This window comes from Triplophysa rosa, linkage group LG16 (genome assembly GCF_024868665.1).
Source record: "Triplophysa rosa linkage group LG16, Trosa_1v2, whole genome shotgun sequence".
NCBI classification, from domain to species: Eukaryota; Metazoa; Chordata; class Actinopteri; order Cypriniformes; family Nemacheilidae; genus Triplophysa; species Triplophysa rosa.
In genome coordinates this window covers 14,980,641-14,994,395 of record NC_079905.1, presented here as the reverse complement: position 1 = coordinate 14,994,395, position 13,755 = coordinate 14,980,641, and the positions used below count along the sequence as shown (strand labels likewise).

At 39.4% G+C, this 13,755-nt stretch overlaps 1 protein-coding gene across 7 annotated transcripts in view; it reads right to left on the bottom strand.

The window, feature by feature from the left end:
* Positions 1–184: 184 nt before the first annotated feature.
* Positions 185–13,755, bottom strand: part of kiaa1522 (KIAA1522 ortholog) — a 36,918-nt gene continuing 23,347 nt past the window's right edge. For 5 of the 7 annotated variants that reach the window (XM_057354856.1, XM_057354855.1, XM_057354858.1 and 2 more), the window contains 5 exons: positions 5,772–6,046; positions 5,018–5,141; positions 4,694–4,801; positions 1,048–4,467; positions 185–935 (listed from right to left, as the gene is read on the bottom strand). In XM_057354856.1, coding sequence (XP_057210839.1) covers positions 913–935; positions 1,048–4,467; positions 4,694–4,801; positions 5,018–5,141; positions 5,772–6,046 — 3,950 coding nt within the window. In that variant the 3' untranslated portion in view covers positions 185–912. Of the gene's footprint in view, positions 936–1,047; positions 4,468–4,693; positions 4,802–5,017; positions 5,142–5,771; positions 6,047–10,325; positions 10,803–13,755 lie in introns of those variants that run through there. The other 2 variants (XM_057354860.1, XM_057354862.1) reach the window with 2 other exon arrangements.

The window sequence follows — 13,755 nt, the reverse complement described above, 5'->3', positions numbered from 1 at the left end:
TTAAAATGCTTGCAGTACCTATTGGTCATTTTGAGGCCCCCTTGTGGGCCGTAGCCCCATACCAATACCCACCCCCCCCCCACCCCCCCCCGGTGAGAACTACTGATAAACACTATGAACATAAATTTAATATAATACGATGTATTTATTTGTATGTGAAGACCAGCTGAAATAAAAAGAGTCACACCAGGTTAAATCTATAAATATCTTTAATGCATATTTATTTTAAAACAGTGTAGTTTCTCGCTTCACTCCTGCTTTGAAGTAAATCGCTACTAAAGTGTATATATAATTTTACATCAGTCCTAAAGGGACCATTAGTCTTTTCTCTCACTGCTTGCTGGTTCCAACAAAAAAAATATGCAGCATTTTAGCTCACAAAGTGCTCTTATCTACTGAATAGTAAATGTGTTTATATCATGTTCATGTTCTCAGTCGTGTTTTGAAGCTAACTGATAGTGCTGTACTTGTGTAGTTACATATATTTGCTCCAAGCAAATTCTGTCAAGAATGTCTTGAAATGATATGTCAAGAAATGATAACACATGGTTTTATATTTTGCACACAGCAACAGTTGCTACGACTAGTGACCACTAGATGTCACTTCAATCTTGCAGTCATTAGCCATTGATCATTTACAAAATCCACCAGCACATCCACCATAAAATCAAAGTGACTTTTCCCAGAGCAGACCGTTCAACATTTAGAAAAATACTTGAAAGCTGTAACAAAGCTATTATATAAAATGGATTAAAAGGGAGAAAACCTTTTTGCATACATTTGAAGGCCATTTCCAGGCTAAGGCTTTAAAGACAGGTGTGGTATCCATGGATCCTTTATCTTGTTCTTACTTGAGCTTTCCATCACTTTCTTTGTCTTCCTGTGACCGAACAGTCCAATCAAAACACATCTTCAACATGTCGACTCTGTACTTCCTAAAAAAAGTAATAATCATTTCTTAATACAGATATTTATATTTATTTATATGAATTACATAGTTCCTTTTACATTTCATGCACCAACAAATAACCAACAATTCCTTCTTACTTGCTATAACTTGACTAGCCGATGCTTGTGCTCGCTGACCAGCAGGATGCACGGCGTTGCTTTGCCCATTAACTCTCACTGTTTGTTCATTTGTCGAGCACTCTTTATCTGTTGTTGCGTTCTCTGGCTTGTTATGAGGATTTGTTCCATGCATCGGTTTCTTAGCAACAGGCGGCGGCACCTTAATTGGCTTTTTTGTGCCGTTTGTAATCATCATCTTGGCTGGGTCGGAAATCTGCGTTATCTCAGGCGCCAGATTCTGGCTAAGGCCTGGCTGAGCGTCCGTAGATGTAGCTGTTTCAATGACAACCTTTTTTGTGCTCTTGGAAAAGATAAAACTGGCGGTTGACGCATGAGACTTGTGCAAGTCACTGGGTGAACCAGTACCACCAGTTGAGGCTAAGCGTAGGTTAGGCTTTGGTGCTACTCCGGTGGATGACAAAGCAGCGGTCTTCATACGTATGGCCTCTTGGAGACACATGGAAGGGGATGTGACTGTGGGTGGGAGAGATTTTAGAGTCAAGGACTTGCGAATAGGCTTTTGGGGTGTTGTTTGACTACAGGTTTGCTGATCCTTGTTTGTTGTGGACTCGGGACTTGTTTTGGAATCATCGGTTACTTGATCTTCAACATTTACAGACCGTAGTCGGACCATCTGAAGTAAAGAAGGTGTGACGAGGGGAATGTTGGCATCCTCCTTTGGAATAGGTGCGTTCTTGTGGCGACACAGGTGGTCTTTGCTCCAGTTGTCCTTGTTTATGGGGCTCAGTTGCCTTCGGAAGTTAACAGCAGATTGGTCTTCCATTGACAGGGGCGGTGCATTGGCCACATTAGTGGACTCTGCCTGGATATCAGGTAATGCTTCCTCTGATGAATCTTCTTCTGATATATTTGGCTTTGCATAGAGTAAGTCCTCAACTTGTAAAAGATGTGACGTTTTGGGAGAGTCTACAGTTGTGTTTTCTATATGAACTTGTGAGACACTGGTGCAAGACTTTGGTTTATCATCCAGCACTCTACAGTTTGGAACAGTTCTTGTTGCCAAAATGTTATGAATTTCTGATATTTGTACTACTGGACTACTTTCCATGTCAGAGACTTCTGTTGACACTAGTTCTACATTGACGTGCTCTTCGTGTGATTCTTGACATTTACCTGATGTCTCTATCAGGGGTTCACAGATAATTAAGGGGGGTGGTGGAGGGAATTCAAGTTCATCTTGCTCCTCAAACATAAGTTCAGCTGACTCATCCATTGGTGGTGGTGGAGGCGGCCAAGAAGATTCCAGAGACGTGGTCTTTACCTCTGTGTCCTGCACTTGTTCCTCCTCATCAGGTGCAGGAATCGAGTCTGGGGAGGCTGATGGGTGTTTTGAAGGTGGTGGAGGGGGGTGGTGTTCTGGAGGTGGAGAAGGGGGTGGAGAAATGCCATTGATCTCTGGTACTTTTATACTGAGAGTATGCATTGATTTGTGATTCGAAATGTCCTGAACTATGGGGTCTATTTGGTTCTCTGCATTGATTTTGTAACACTTTGGAGTGGATTTGTTCACTAATTGAGCATCTGTATCGACTTCACAGTTTGTTTGAGGCTGATCAACTTCAATAGTTGGTACCTCCGTATTAGGAACGGTTTGAGTTTGGTTCTCTACATTTCTCAGATCTTGTGTCTGAATGCTTTGACTGGACTTGTTGTGACTAGCTGGACCCTCATCATTATGTAATGTTGACCTTGTTGTAGGTTCTGACATCATTTGTTCATGAATTTGTGGTGGCACAACCAGCACTTTTCTCTCCAGTTGAGCATTTGTTTCATCTGCTGTTTGTATTTCTGGGATTATTCGGTCAACATTATGTATTGTATCTGTGTTTTGAGTTCCACCGTTTAACTTTTGCTGTTTTTGAAGTTGTTGTAACCTATAAACGTTTGGACCCGGACCACATAACAGTTCAAATGTGTGTTTGTTTTGAATCCAGGTTTCAGGAGGTGGAGGAGAAGGGGCCTTTACATTAGGTGGAGGTGGAATGTTGAACAGCTCTCTAAGGCTGTTTGTTGGTTTTACGGGTGTCACAGGATTTGTAACAGGAGGGAAGAGCTTCAGTGGCTCTGATGGAGTGATGTTAGTTTGAATGTCCTGATGCGCTGTGTCTGATGTGACTGAGGACAGAGAAGTCATAGATGACGTAACCGAAACCACCGGGGAGGTGCGTACACCTGCTCTGTCTGGTTTTGAAGGCTTAACTCGTCTATTTCCAGGTGAGGAGGGACTGACCTCTTTTGGGGAATGTGTTGGTGTGCCACTCTGACTTGAATATCCACTCGAAGGAGATAAAGTCCTATCAAATTTACTTTCGGTAGATGATATTTTATGTGGAGATGAGCTACTTGATCCAGTCTGGTCGGGACTGACCAGACTGGACTTTGGAGACGACTCAAAGTGTCTTAATGGGTTTGGTACTAATGAGTGGAAAGAACTCTTTTCTTTGAAGGAATGATCATCTTCTTTTGTACTGGTCAGATTTTGACCGTTGATTGGTTCCCATTCCTTTGATCTCCTTTTGATTTTGAGTTCATGGTGCAGAGAATAGGTTCTCTGTGGTGGTGCTGGTGGTAGTTTTGTCTTCATCAAAGAGAGGTTATGAGAGAAACTGCTGTTTCTGACATTTTCCCCTGTATCACTTGAGTCCCTGTGCTCCAATCTCTGATTTGTACATTTACAGTCAGAACATATTTCACTGTTTGAGCTCGCAACACATTTGTCCTTTGGGATTAAATCCGAGGCTTCTTTGGTGCCATCAGCAACGCATACGGGTGGACCTTTCGCTTTTGACGAGATTGTGGAGGAGTTAGAAACGACAGTCTCGGATGATTGTGAATGGGTTCTGTTGGGGATGCTGGTGGTAGGTGGACCTTCACTTGTTCTACCTCCTGACCTTGTAGAAGCTGGGCTAGCTGCTGAACTACCTTTGCCAACCGTACTGACGCTATGTTGGCAGATACCGTGGTTAATTTCAATAATATCTATGGCAGCGGGCAGAACTGCATTTGGAATGATCTTGGATAAATACGTTGCTTGCGGTGAGATGGACATCACGGGACATTGCGGCTCCTGCAGTAAACAGGAAGCGGTCATGCCTGGCACAGCCAGAGATTTAGGCCTCTGCATAGGGCATGGTCCCAGCCCAAGCTTTCGGCTTACTGACAAGTCTTCTTGATAGACGGACTGGATGTGTTGTATGAGAAGATCCTCATCTCCTGATGTCTGGCGAACCTCGATATTTTGCAGGTGTACACGAGCCCCTTCATGATGTCCTGGAGGAGGTTCTCCATCGATTGTTGGGATGACTACTTTGCCAGATGAATCATCTTGACCATTATGCTCTTCGTTTGGAAGATGCAGTGTAGATCCTCTTGCCATGTCTGCATATAACAAGACAAAGTAATCAGTCTTTTATCTTTGACAGATGTTTTGGTAGCATTTTATTTTATATGCTATGTACTAAATGTGTAACTGCATCATTACTAGGCACCAGGTCTGAACCTAACCTTAACCTTTATTAGGTACATTGGTTAAAACGACATTGTTTGATAAATACTAAGGTCTGAGAAAGTGATTTACAAATGAGAATGAGAACACATACAGTACCTAGTTCTTTTTGGACTTGCTGTGGTATGCCCATGATCGTTGTTCTTCTGCTTCTCCTTTTTGTCTTATCGAGTCTTTTAACTGGGTTCAAGGGCTTAAAAGTGGAACCTACGGAACGTGAGAGAGTGTAGAGGAATTAAACACCATTAGAAAAACATCACACCATTCCTTCAAGAATCCATGTGAAAGCTAAGTGAAATTCAACATGCTGCTTCAGCTGTGATGATTTCTGCACAACATCATGAACAAACATTACTGGAGAGTAAAAAACAAAGGGAGGATGTATGTGTAACTGAGCAAGGTTTATTTTTAGACCTGCTATACCTTGCCGTGTAAGCACCGGACGAGAGGACACTGCTGAGATGGAGGATGCAGAGTTGATGGAGTTTTCAGCAGTGCTATCAGTCTCCAATGATTCGTCTCTTTCTCTTGAGCTGGCATCTTCTGGCTGTGGAGATATTAATGCCAATATAAGAGAACACTCCATTATTCTATTATAGATCTATTATAGGTCTGATTCATTTAATTTCTACATATCTATGTTTTATATAGCACAAAGTGACCTGAAACTTTGCATTAATAACACCTGATACTCTTAAACTCAAAAACGTTAGACGTATCTAAATACAGCTAATGTGTATAATGTGTAAGGAATATTTCGCTGCTGTCCTTCTGAAACCTTGTATCTCCATATTTTTATTTTTCTCATAAATCATTATTATTAGTCACTCTTTATGTTTGTGACTGGGTTTTGCAAATATCTAACCAATTGAAACTATTAAAAACTGCTTGTTAACTCTGACAACACAATATTTAAGCATTTAAAAAGTACTGTTTTTTTCCATTTCCTGAAAAACAGCGAATTTGGACATCCAAGGTTTCGAAAAGACAGTGACAATATAAATAAGCATAGCTGGAACCAAAACGTGAGGAATACTTTTCTTTTTATGTATTTATATTTAGCTACAGTACTTTTCATTCTATGTTAATTTAGATATTAGAAAGCACTAGATTTATGTCTCAGTTATCTGTGGAGAGTGCCACATACACTGAATTATGTAGATTCACACAAGCCTACCATACTCTGATCATCCTGAAAATCCAGTCCATTTCTGTGCTCTGCATGGAAGAAAGAATGGAAGTGAGGTGCATGAGAAAATGCATGTGTTATCAGTTTGTTGTGTATTTGATGTGATGTACCCTCCTGCTGTAAGATCTTCAGTCCCTCCCGGGCCTCAGTATGAAGGTCTTGCAGGTACTGTGGCCTGCAGCCTTCAATGAACACATTCTCCTGATAGTGCTGAGCAGCTGTGTAGTGTACACTCAGCTTTCTCTCATCATCCGACTTGTGTCCTGTAAAAGATTAAAAAGAAAAAACTAAGTTACTGGTGGTCTCATTATTTGTTAAAAAATAAGTTACCTGGTTGCTTTGAAATTTTGAGTTTATGCAACTTAAAAATATTAGTTAACTCCATATTTTAAGTTGAATTTAACTCAAAATTTTAAGGCAACCAGGTAACTTATTTTTTAAGTTGAACCAACATTTATTTTTTACAGTGAAAGTCAGCAGTATGAGATCACCAAAGACTGTGGAAAAATCAAATCACAGCCAGTCCTGCGCTATTATTATTCCTTAATGACAGAAAAAACATGCAATAATAATGAGCGAGGAATACCACACACTTATTCTGTAAATGACTTATTCTGAAAATTGGCAGTTAAATGATGTAAAATGATGCCCATTCTTTCTCCATCTAACCTGTTGAAATTGACAGCTGGACAGGTATTATATAAGAGAGGGTTGCAGGCAGCAGCATGTGTTGACTGAGCCTTCACACTCATACTTTGACCAGCTAATCTCTCTTTAATGCCTTGAAATTCCAGTTTACCCTTTGCATTTTTTTTGCGTCTCTTAACATGACAGCATAGAGTATGAGTCTTCATGTCTTATTCAGTCTATCATTCATATGGTACAGACAGAGCAGATGACGTTTTAATATAATTCACAGAAAGAAGTCTTTTTTCTTTTTATGTTTATGTTTATCACTCAGCTTGACGTTTGGCTTTAGGTGAATTCTACACTCAAGGACAATGCGGCTGATTTGTGAAGAGTCATGATACAGCACACGTTCCTTATCCAGTGTCAACAGATTGATGGGGATATGTCAGAATGACCTCTGTGATAACAGTATAGCAGGCTAAAGCCACTAGCAGATTTATAATATAGATTGGTCTAATAAAAGCATTGGATAAGTGCAGGTGTGTACCATCTTACCACTTTGATCCACACATACACACGCTTGCTTTATGGCAAATATGGTCATCGTTTGAGTTTTAACTCCATTGGAGCTCAATTAAAAGGGGTCATGAATTGAGAAATCAAATTGTACTAAGAAATAATGGTAACACTTTACAATAAGGTGGTATTTGTTAACATTAGGTAATGCATTAGCTAACATTATCTACATTACATTTAGTCATTTAGCAGAGGCTTTTATCCAAAGCGACTTACAGATGAGGGAAACAATTTATTACGGTTATTTAAACGAGACAGCAATATGGCCAGGGATGGATTACTGACCATTGCCAGTGCCCAGGGGTCCTTGACTACCATGTGCCCAAGGGGGCCCTGGGCTTCAAGGTTGCGCCATCCAGTTTGGTACAGAAAACCCAACAACAATGAAAACAAATGATTATCTTTGTTTAATTTATGGGTCCTATAGCCTTAACAAGGCCTCCGTGGATACCCTGTACAAAATGAAATGATCAACAAATCATGGCAACATATGTTTTTATGTTACTTTAACTTATTCAATTAAAGTTAACTTATTAATTAAATTACAGCACATTTAAATGGCATTTTCTGAATCTTTTGCTTGGTGATTGGATGTTTACAGACGTGTCACAGGGGCATTTTACAGGGCTTAAAGTTTTCTAAGGCGTTTGACTGTGGAAAAAAATATATTTACATTTAAAAATATTACATTTAAAAAGCTTATTGATATCAGTTCGAGTTCATAAGTTCGCCTACCAATGTTATGAGAGGAACAGGGCTATCACTCTCAACCAAACAAACATTACTAGCCAATCAGAATTAAAATGGGGCGGGTCTTGGTTGTGCTAGCAAAATTCTATGGGTAGCATAAATTGACAGAACACCAACAAATTAATTACTTTTTAACATCATGTTTACTGCAACTGGCTCTACCTTGTCATTGTGAAACTTTTAAACCCCCATCTGATGTATTCCGCTCCGTGCAGACTGTGGTCTCGCGTCTCCAAACCATAAACTGTATAGTTCCAAACCAAACAGGCTGTCAGTTTTATTTCCACCTCTAGAGGTCGCTGTTTTACACATACTCGGAACTCCCCACCTGCGTATCACAGTAGAGCTTTCCCTGCTGCGTCTGGATCAAACGCAACCAGGAAAAACTATCGGTGGGGAATATTGCCGATAGCCGATAGTTCAAATTATCGTTATCGGTGCCGATTAATCAGCAAAAACGATGAATCAGTCGACCTCTACTTTGTAGCTTTAATAGGAATTTATATTGTTTTCGTGTCACAGTTTGTAGTGCAAAATTTGCCAGTAGGAGTTTAAAAATGGAAAATAAATCTGCCTCCACTACTCATTATAAAAAAACGAGCTCAAAAAGGTGATCACTTTTGCTTTTTTGAGGGCTCATTTATGCTAACCTGCTTTGACCATCTGTGATCTCATTACTATGTGTTGTGGATGTGACTTGTGCGCCATATCATCACCATTAATACCTATGAAACTAATGATTAAATTACGGCTAGAGCACAAAATAGTTTAGTAGAGTACAAAATTCAGCATTCAGTCACTTTATTTTGCTCTCAAAATGCCACCCTCGATAGGCCAAAAAATGTGAGTCTTATTTGTTTTCTTTTTAAAAAGTAGGATTTTTTATGATAAATTTAGTTGAATTTGGTATGTTAAGCTATGTTTTTATATACCATAATTGCACAAAACTATGGTTATGGTTATTTAAGTGAAACTATGGTTTTGTGGGTTATTATTATGCCCCCACTTCTTTCGAGGCATTCAGTGATCCATACACATACCATCAAAGTTTAAAAAACTCTGTCTGAGAAGCTCAAAAACGGCATGTTGCTAGTTAGTTTCAAGGGAAATAATGTTTAAATTATGTTCTTTTTTGTTTGACAAATAACCCTGCGTATGTGTCTACTCTCGCAACCCTGCAAAAATAAAGTTCAGGCTCAGGATTTTTTTTGCTTTAACCCATGATTTTATGGTGAGAAATCTTTTTTATTTATGTCATGCATTAAATACGTGTATGTTTGACAGTTAATTAAAGACGTGTGTTTCATACGCTTTAATTTGATCCATTGTTGATTTTTCGCTGTGTAGCTAATATTAGACTTCTATAAACCCTGTACAGATTCCTTTTAGCGTAGCGCAGGCATTTGACGCAGAGCGAGAACGGTTTTAATATTCATTATCATCTTAACTTTCACTTTCTGTAACTGTGAATGCGCAGCTAAGGGAAAGAAAGGAAGAATTGTGGGAGGGGGGCCCTTGAAGGTAACTGGTCCCGGGGCCTTTGAAGTCATAACCCATCCCTGAATATGGCCTGTAAATGTGACCTCCGGAGGACGCAATCTCTGAAACGAGCTTCTGATTGAGTTATATTTGCAAACAACAAAACCACTGCAAACATATAAATTATCAGATAAAAGTGCAGTGTAAGAGTTGATGCTTTCCATTACACTCCTGTAAGTGTCTGGCAACTCCTGTGAGGGTCGAGCTTTAGGAGAGGGAGGGGCGGGGGAAAACTCCAATATTTTGAATTTGCACTGCGATACCAAGCTCAACCTCTAGGTGTCAATGTTACACCAAATTTAGCATATCTGTTGAATCAGCCAGTGACATCAGTTAGGACAAAATCTGACTGCCACTTATCTTCAGTATAGTACAATAGGCAGAAATGGGACACTTCAGGGTGGCCGTTAGGCCGCGATTCTCAGAGGAACAGGAACAGTCCGGTCCTGGTATCATTTTCCTTACGCACCTCTTGAGTGCATTAAACTTACTTGGTATGAGTTATCAACAGTAGTGATGCCTCTAAAAGTACTGTTAATAAGTTAATGAGTCAACATCTATGCAGATTTCTAACTGCTTGGTAGGTATCAACTTTTGAGGGTCTTGTCTAGTTCACCCCACGGGGGTGTCCGGTGTCCTTCTGTTCATTGGTGCCATTGTGATACTTTAGAAAATCACATCACAGACTGTAGGTACAATAAGTGCACTGTGTGAATCCAATTCACAAATCACTGCTTTTTGAAGTTAAAACAGTCAGTTTAATAAAGTTTGGTCTCAGTTTGTCAAAATAAATAAAAATATGTACTGTATATGTATGGCCCTTGAACCTCAGGTCTGTGCGACAGATCCACAAGACAGTAACAAACAGGGATGACAAGTTAATAGACTTAACCAAATTAATCTCTCTCTTCTCTTGTTTTTCAGTTGTTTTACGACCTGATGCACAATAACGTCAAGTCTATAAATTTCATTGTGAGTCTCTTATGCATTCATAGATCAAAGTCTGAGGTCAAAGTGTGAAACCAAAGATAGTGTCCTAGTACTTACCCTTCTTGAAGATCGACAACAAAGATCGAACGCTTTTACTTATGAAGACCACCATGTCTTTCTCGAGATTAAGATCCAGAGAGAATGTTGTTCTATAAGTGTAAAGAAAGTTGCTCTAACTTGATAAGAGAAACACTCATCATGTTCAGCCGACACACCATCTGACGTCAAAAAGCCATCTCCCGGTGAGTCTAGTGATGGATAATCAGGTTAGACACAATGAGCTCTACTGTGTGCTACCGATCCTTCAGCCGCCCTGATCTTTCCCTCCCCGTCTCATTTCTCCTCCCTCTCTCCCCGGCTTTTGTCGACATCTAGCTGTGCGGTGTCCCCCAACCTGTTGGATGTTTTCCTCCATTGTCACGTACACCAACCGAACTTGAGATTCTTGACGGGGAGTCTGACTAATCTGCTATCTCCAAAAATCAGCTTGGAAACATGCCACACATGATCAGAGCATCTGCTCTATGGTTTACTAGAAACTTTGCATTAGCACCTATTGTATTATTGCTCCTGTATGACATATTGCTTAATGCTACCTGAACTCTCTGTAAGTCGCTTTGGATAAAAGCATCTGCTAGATGACTAAATGTAAATGTTTGACCCACAGTAAATCTAAATCAAAGAAACTGAGATGCTTAAACTATTTTATATTAAGCTGTCAGGGACCAGTCAATTGAGGAAGAACCCAAGCGTAGACAGACGTACGAAACTGAGAGCTTTAATAACAAAACAAACACCCACGATGGGGAAAACTGAACTGAGGTAGGTACAAAAACAAAGACTTCCCATGAGGGGGCAAAACAAGGGAGAGACAGTATAACTTAAACTTAGATACTTCTCACGAACATAGACAAGGCTGGGAATGTAAGAATCAATACGTGAGGTAACATAACAGGCATGGCACGAATGAACTAAACATGAACTTACATGAGGTAAGCGAACACAACAACCAAAACGAATCAGCACAAGACAGCAGACACAAGGGCATTATAGGGAACTAACAAGGGATAACAACAATAGGCAGGTGTAGGTAATAAAACACTGGCGGGAAGCTAAACGAGGGGGCAGGGCCATAGACGAGACTGGAGAGAGCGCATATTAAGTCGTGACAGACAATAATATGCTTCTCTCCACACAAAACATGAGGCTCTGTCACGATCCTGCCACCAGATCAAGAAAGACATGACTTGATGAGGCAGAATCATGACATTAAGCATTTCAGCTAAATGCTTAAAAGTATCATTATTAATAATGGAGACCCCAAACCAGAAATGTGCGTATGACTAAAGGCAAGTAAACAATAGCCTAGAAACATTCTAACAACATCTAAAATTTTCTTTAGAAATTGTAAAAATGTACATTCTTTTCTTTGTTCTTTCCCATCTCTGTTCTAGATTACAGTCCATGGCCACTCTGTCCCACCTACTTTTTGGCATCTCTCCATCACCTATTCTTCGTTCTCATTAAAGTCCTCACAAATGGAAACACGTCTCTCAAAGTCAATTCCAAATGCCTTTAGAAAGGATGAGACGGCCTGTTGTCCAAGCCAATCCCATTAATATTTATCAGGGGAGCCAAAAAACACCATCTGGCACGTGGTGTGTGATGAGGGGTGAGACGAAACATTCACCAGACCCCGAAGTCCCATACAGAAAGTTTTGTGTCCCCAAAACAAAGGATACAAATGATACATGGTGGACATGTTAATAAAGCCTTTATAAAAAAAAATTTTTTACGAAAGAATTGTTTACCAGAAATCAGTTCTGATAAACTTGCCACATTGCATTATATTCAGTTGGCTGTTCTTACACGAAAATATCTTGCACACTGTAAAACAATCTGCAAAAAAAAACAGAAATTTTCTGGCAGCTGGGGCGCCTGAAAGAAACCGTATAATAAGAGTTTTCTTCCTGTAAAATTACATGTTGTCTATCTCAGATAACCCCCCAACATGTCAATCAGATTTTAAGCATTTTAAGCTTTAAAAAACAATATAACGCAAATCTCTTCTTTTGACAGCAGGGTGCTTTCTCAACTTGCCGTGTTTTTAAGGAGAAAACGAATAACCAATCTTCTGTCTCTTGGATATTAGGGCGTCTTCTCATTGTCTCCTAAGATGACGAGGCGTTTTTTCTCAATGTTCGGCTCTCAGCGGTCTCGTGATAGACTGCTTGTTCATGCGGTTAATTTTAGCCTGCCCTGCACCACCACCTCGAGTCATTAGTGACGGGAAGCAAGAGTCAACTTTATTTTCTGTGCTGTGATGGAGCTCTGCATCTCTCAATGTTTACAAGTCCCTTGACGTGCAGCTATACCTTCTCAAAACCTTCTTGCAGTTATCCTTACACCACACACCAGCCCTGCAGGATTCATCAATACTTACTAATAATAGCATGAGGGGTCTTTTGTCTTGTATTTCATGCATCTGAAATTATACCGTGGAGTATTCTCAATCAGTTTATTCATATTCTAAAATGCCTTTACTGCGAAATGTTGCATGAATCCAGATCATAACCTGCACCAAAAACATAGTGGCATTTATTTTCATAATACAATATCACATATTAGATTTCAGAAAATCTATTTAGTATATCTAACAGTGTTCTATCTCTCATCCCAAACAACATCAAGCTTGTATAATGATATATACATCCACAAAGGAAATATGCAGCCCGTCCAATTAACTTAATGACATGTCAAAATGTTTTATATTGTAAAATGATCTACCAATAAAACATTACAGCATCCACAGACTGGATACATGTTGTATTTATTTCACTGTCGTCATAACAGACGTCATACAAGGTCAACTGATGCTAACAAGCGACCGCATGCTACTGATATTAGAAAGCTTCTTCATTATACAGTATATAATTTTATAAACTTGTCTGCCATAACTCATATACAGCCTGTACAGTCTCCAAAAATAAAATATTAATTTACTAAATTATAATGATAAAATATGGATTTAATCAGTTGATTTGTAGGTGTGCCTAATAAATATTACATCCACTTTGAGTGATTTTATCTGTGTTTATGGGTTTTGTGCAGTTTGTGTTATAAGACTGTCTGTGTTGTGTTGACACTTTTGCCGCTGTATTTATACCTTGGATGTAAATTTTGCCATAAATATTAATAATATCAAATAATATATTATTCAAAGTTTGTTTTCTAAATTTCCGCTGTCCGACCATAGGGCACATGTAAATTGTCAACTACCCAAATATCAAATCAGACCTATCCTTATACATAACCACTCCACATATCCTATTTCTAATTCGTCCCAACTTGTTTGACTTCTTCGGCATGACTTTTCACCTCTGGTCTCTTCAAGTGATTTGTAAAGTTAAAGGGGTCATATGGCAGAAGTACGTGTTTTTCTGTGTCTTTGGTGTGTTATAAGTTGCCCATGCATGTATTAGACACG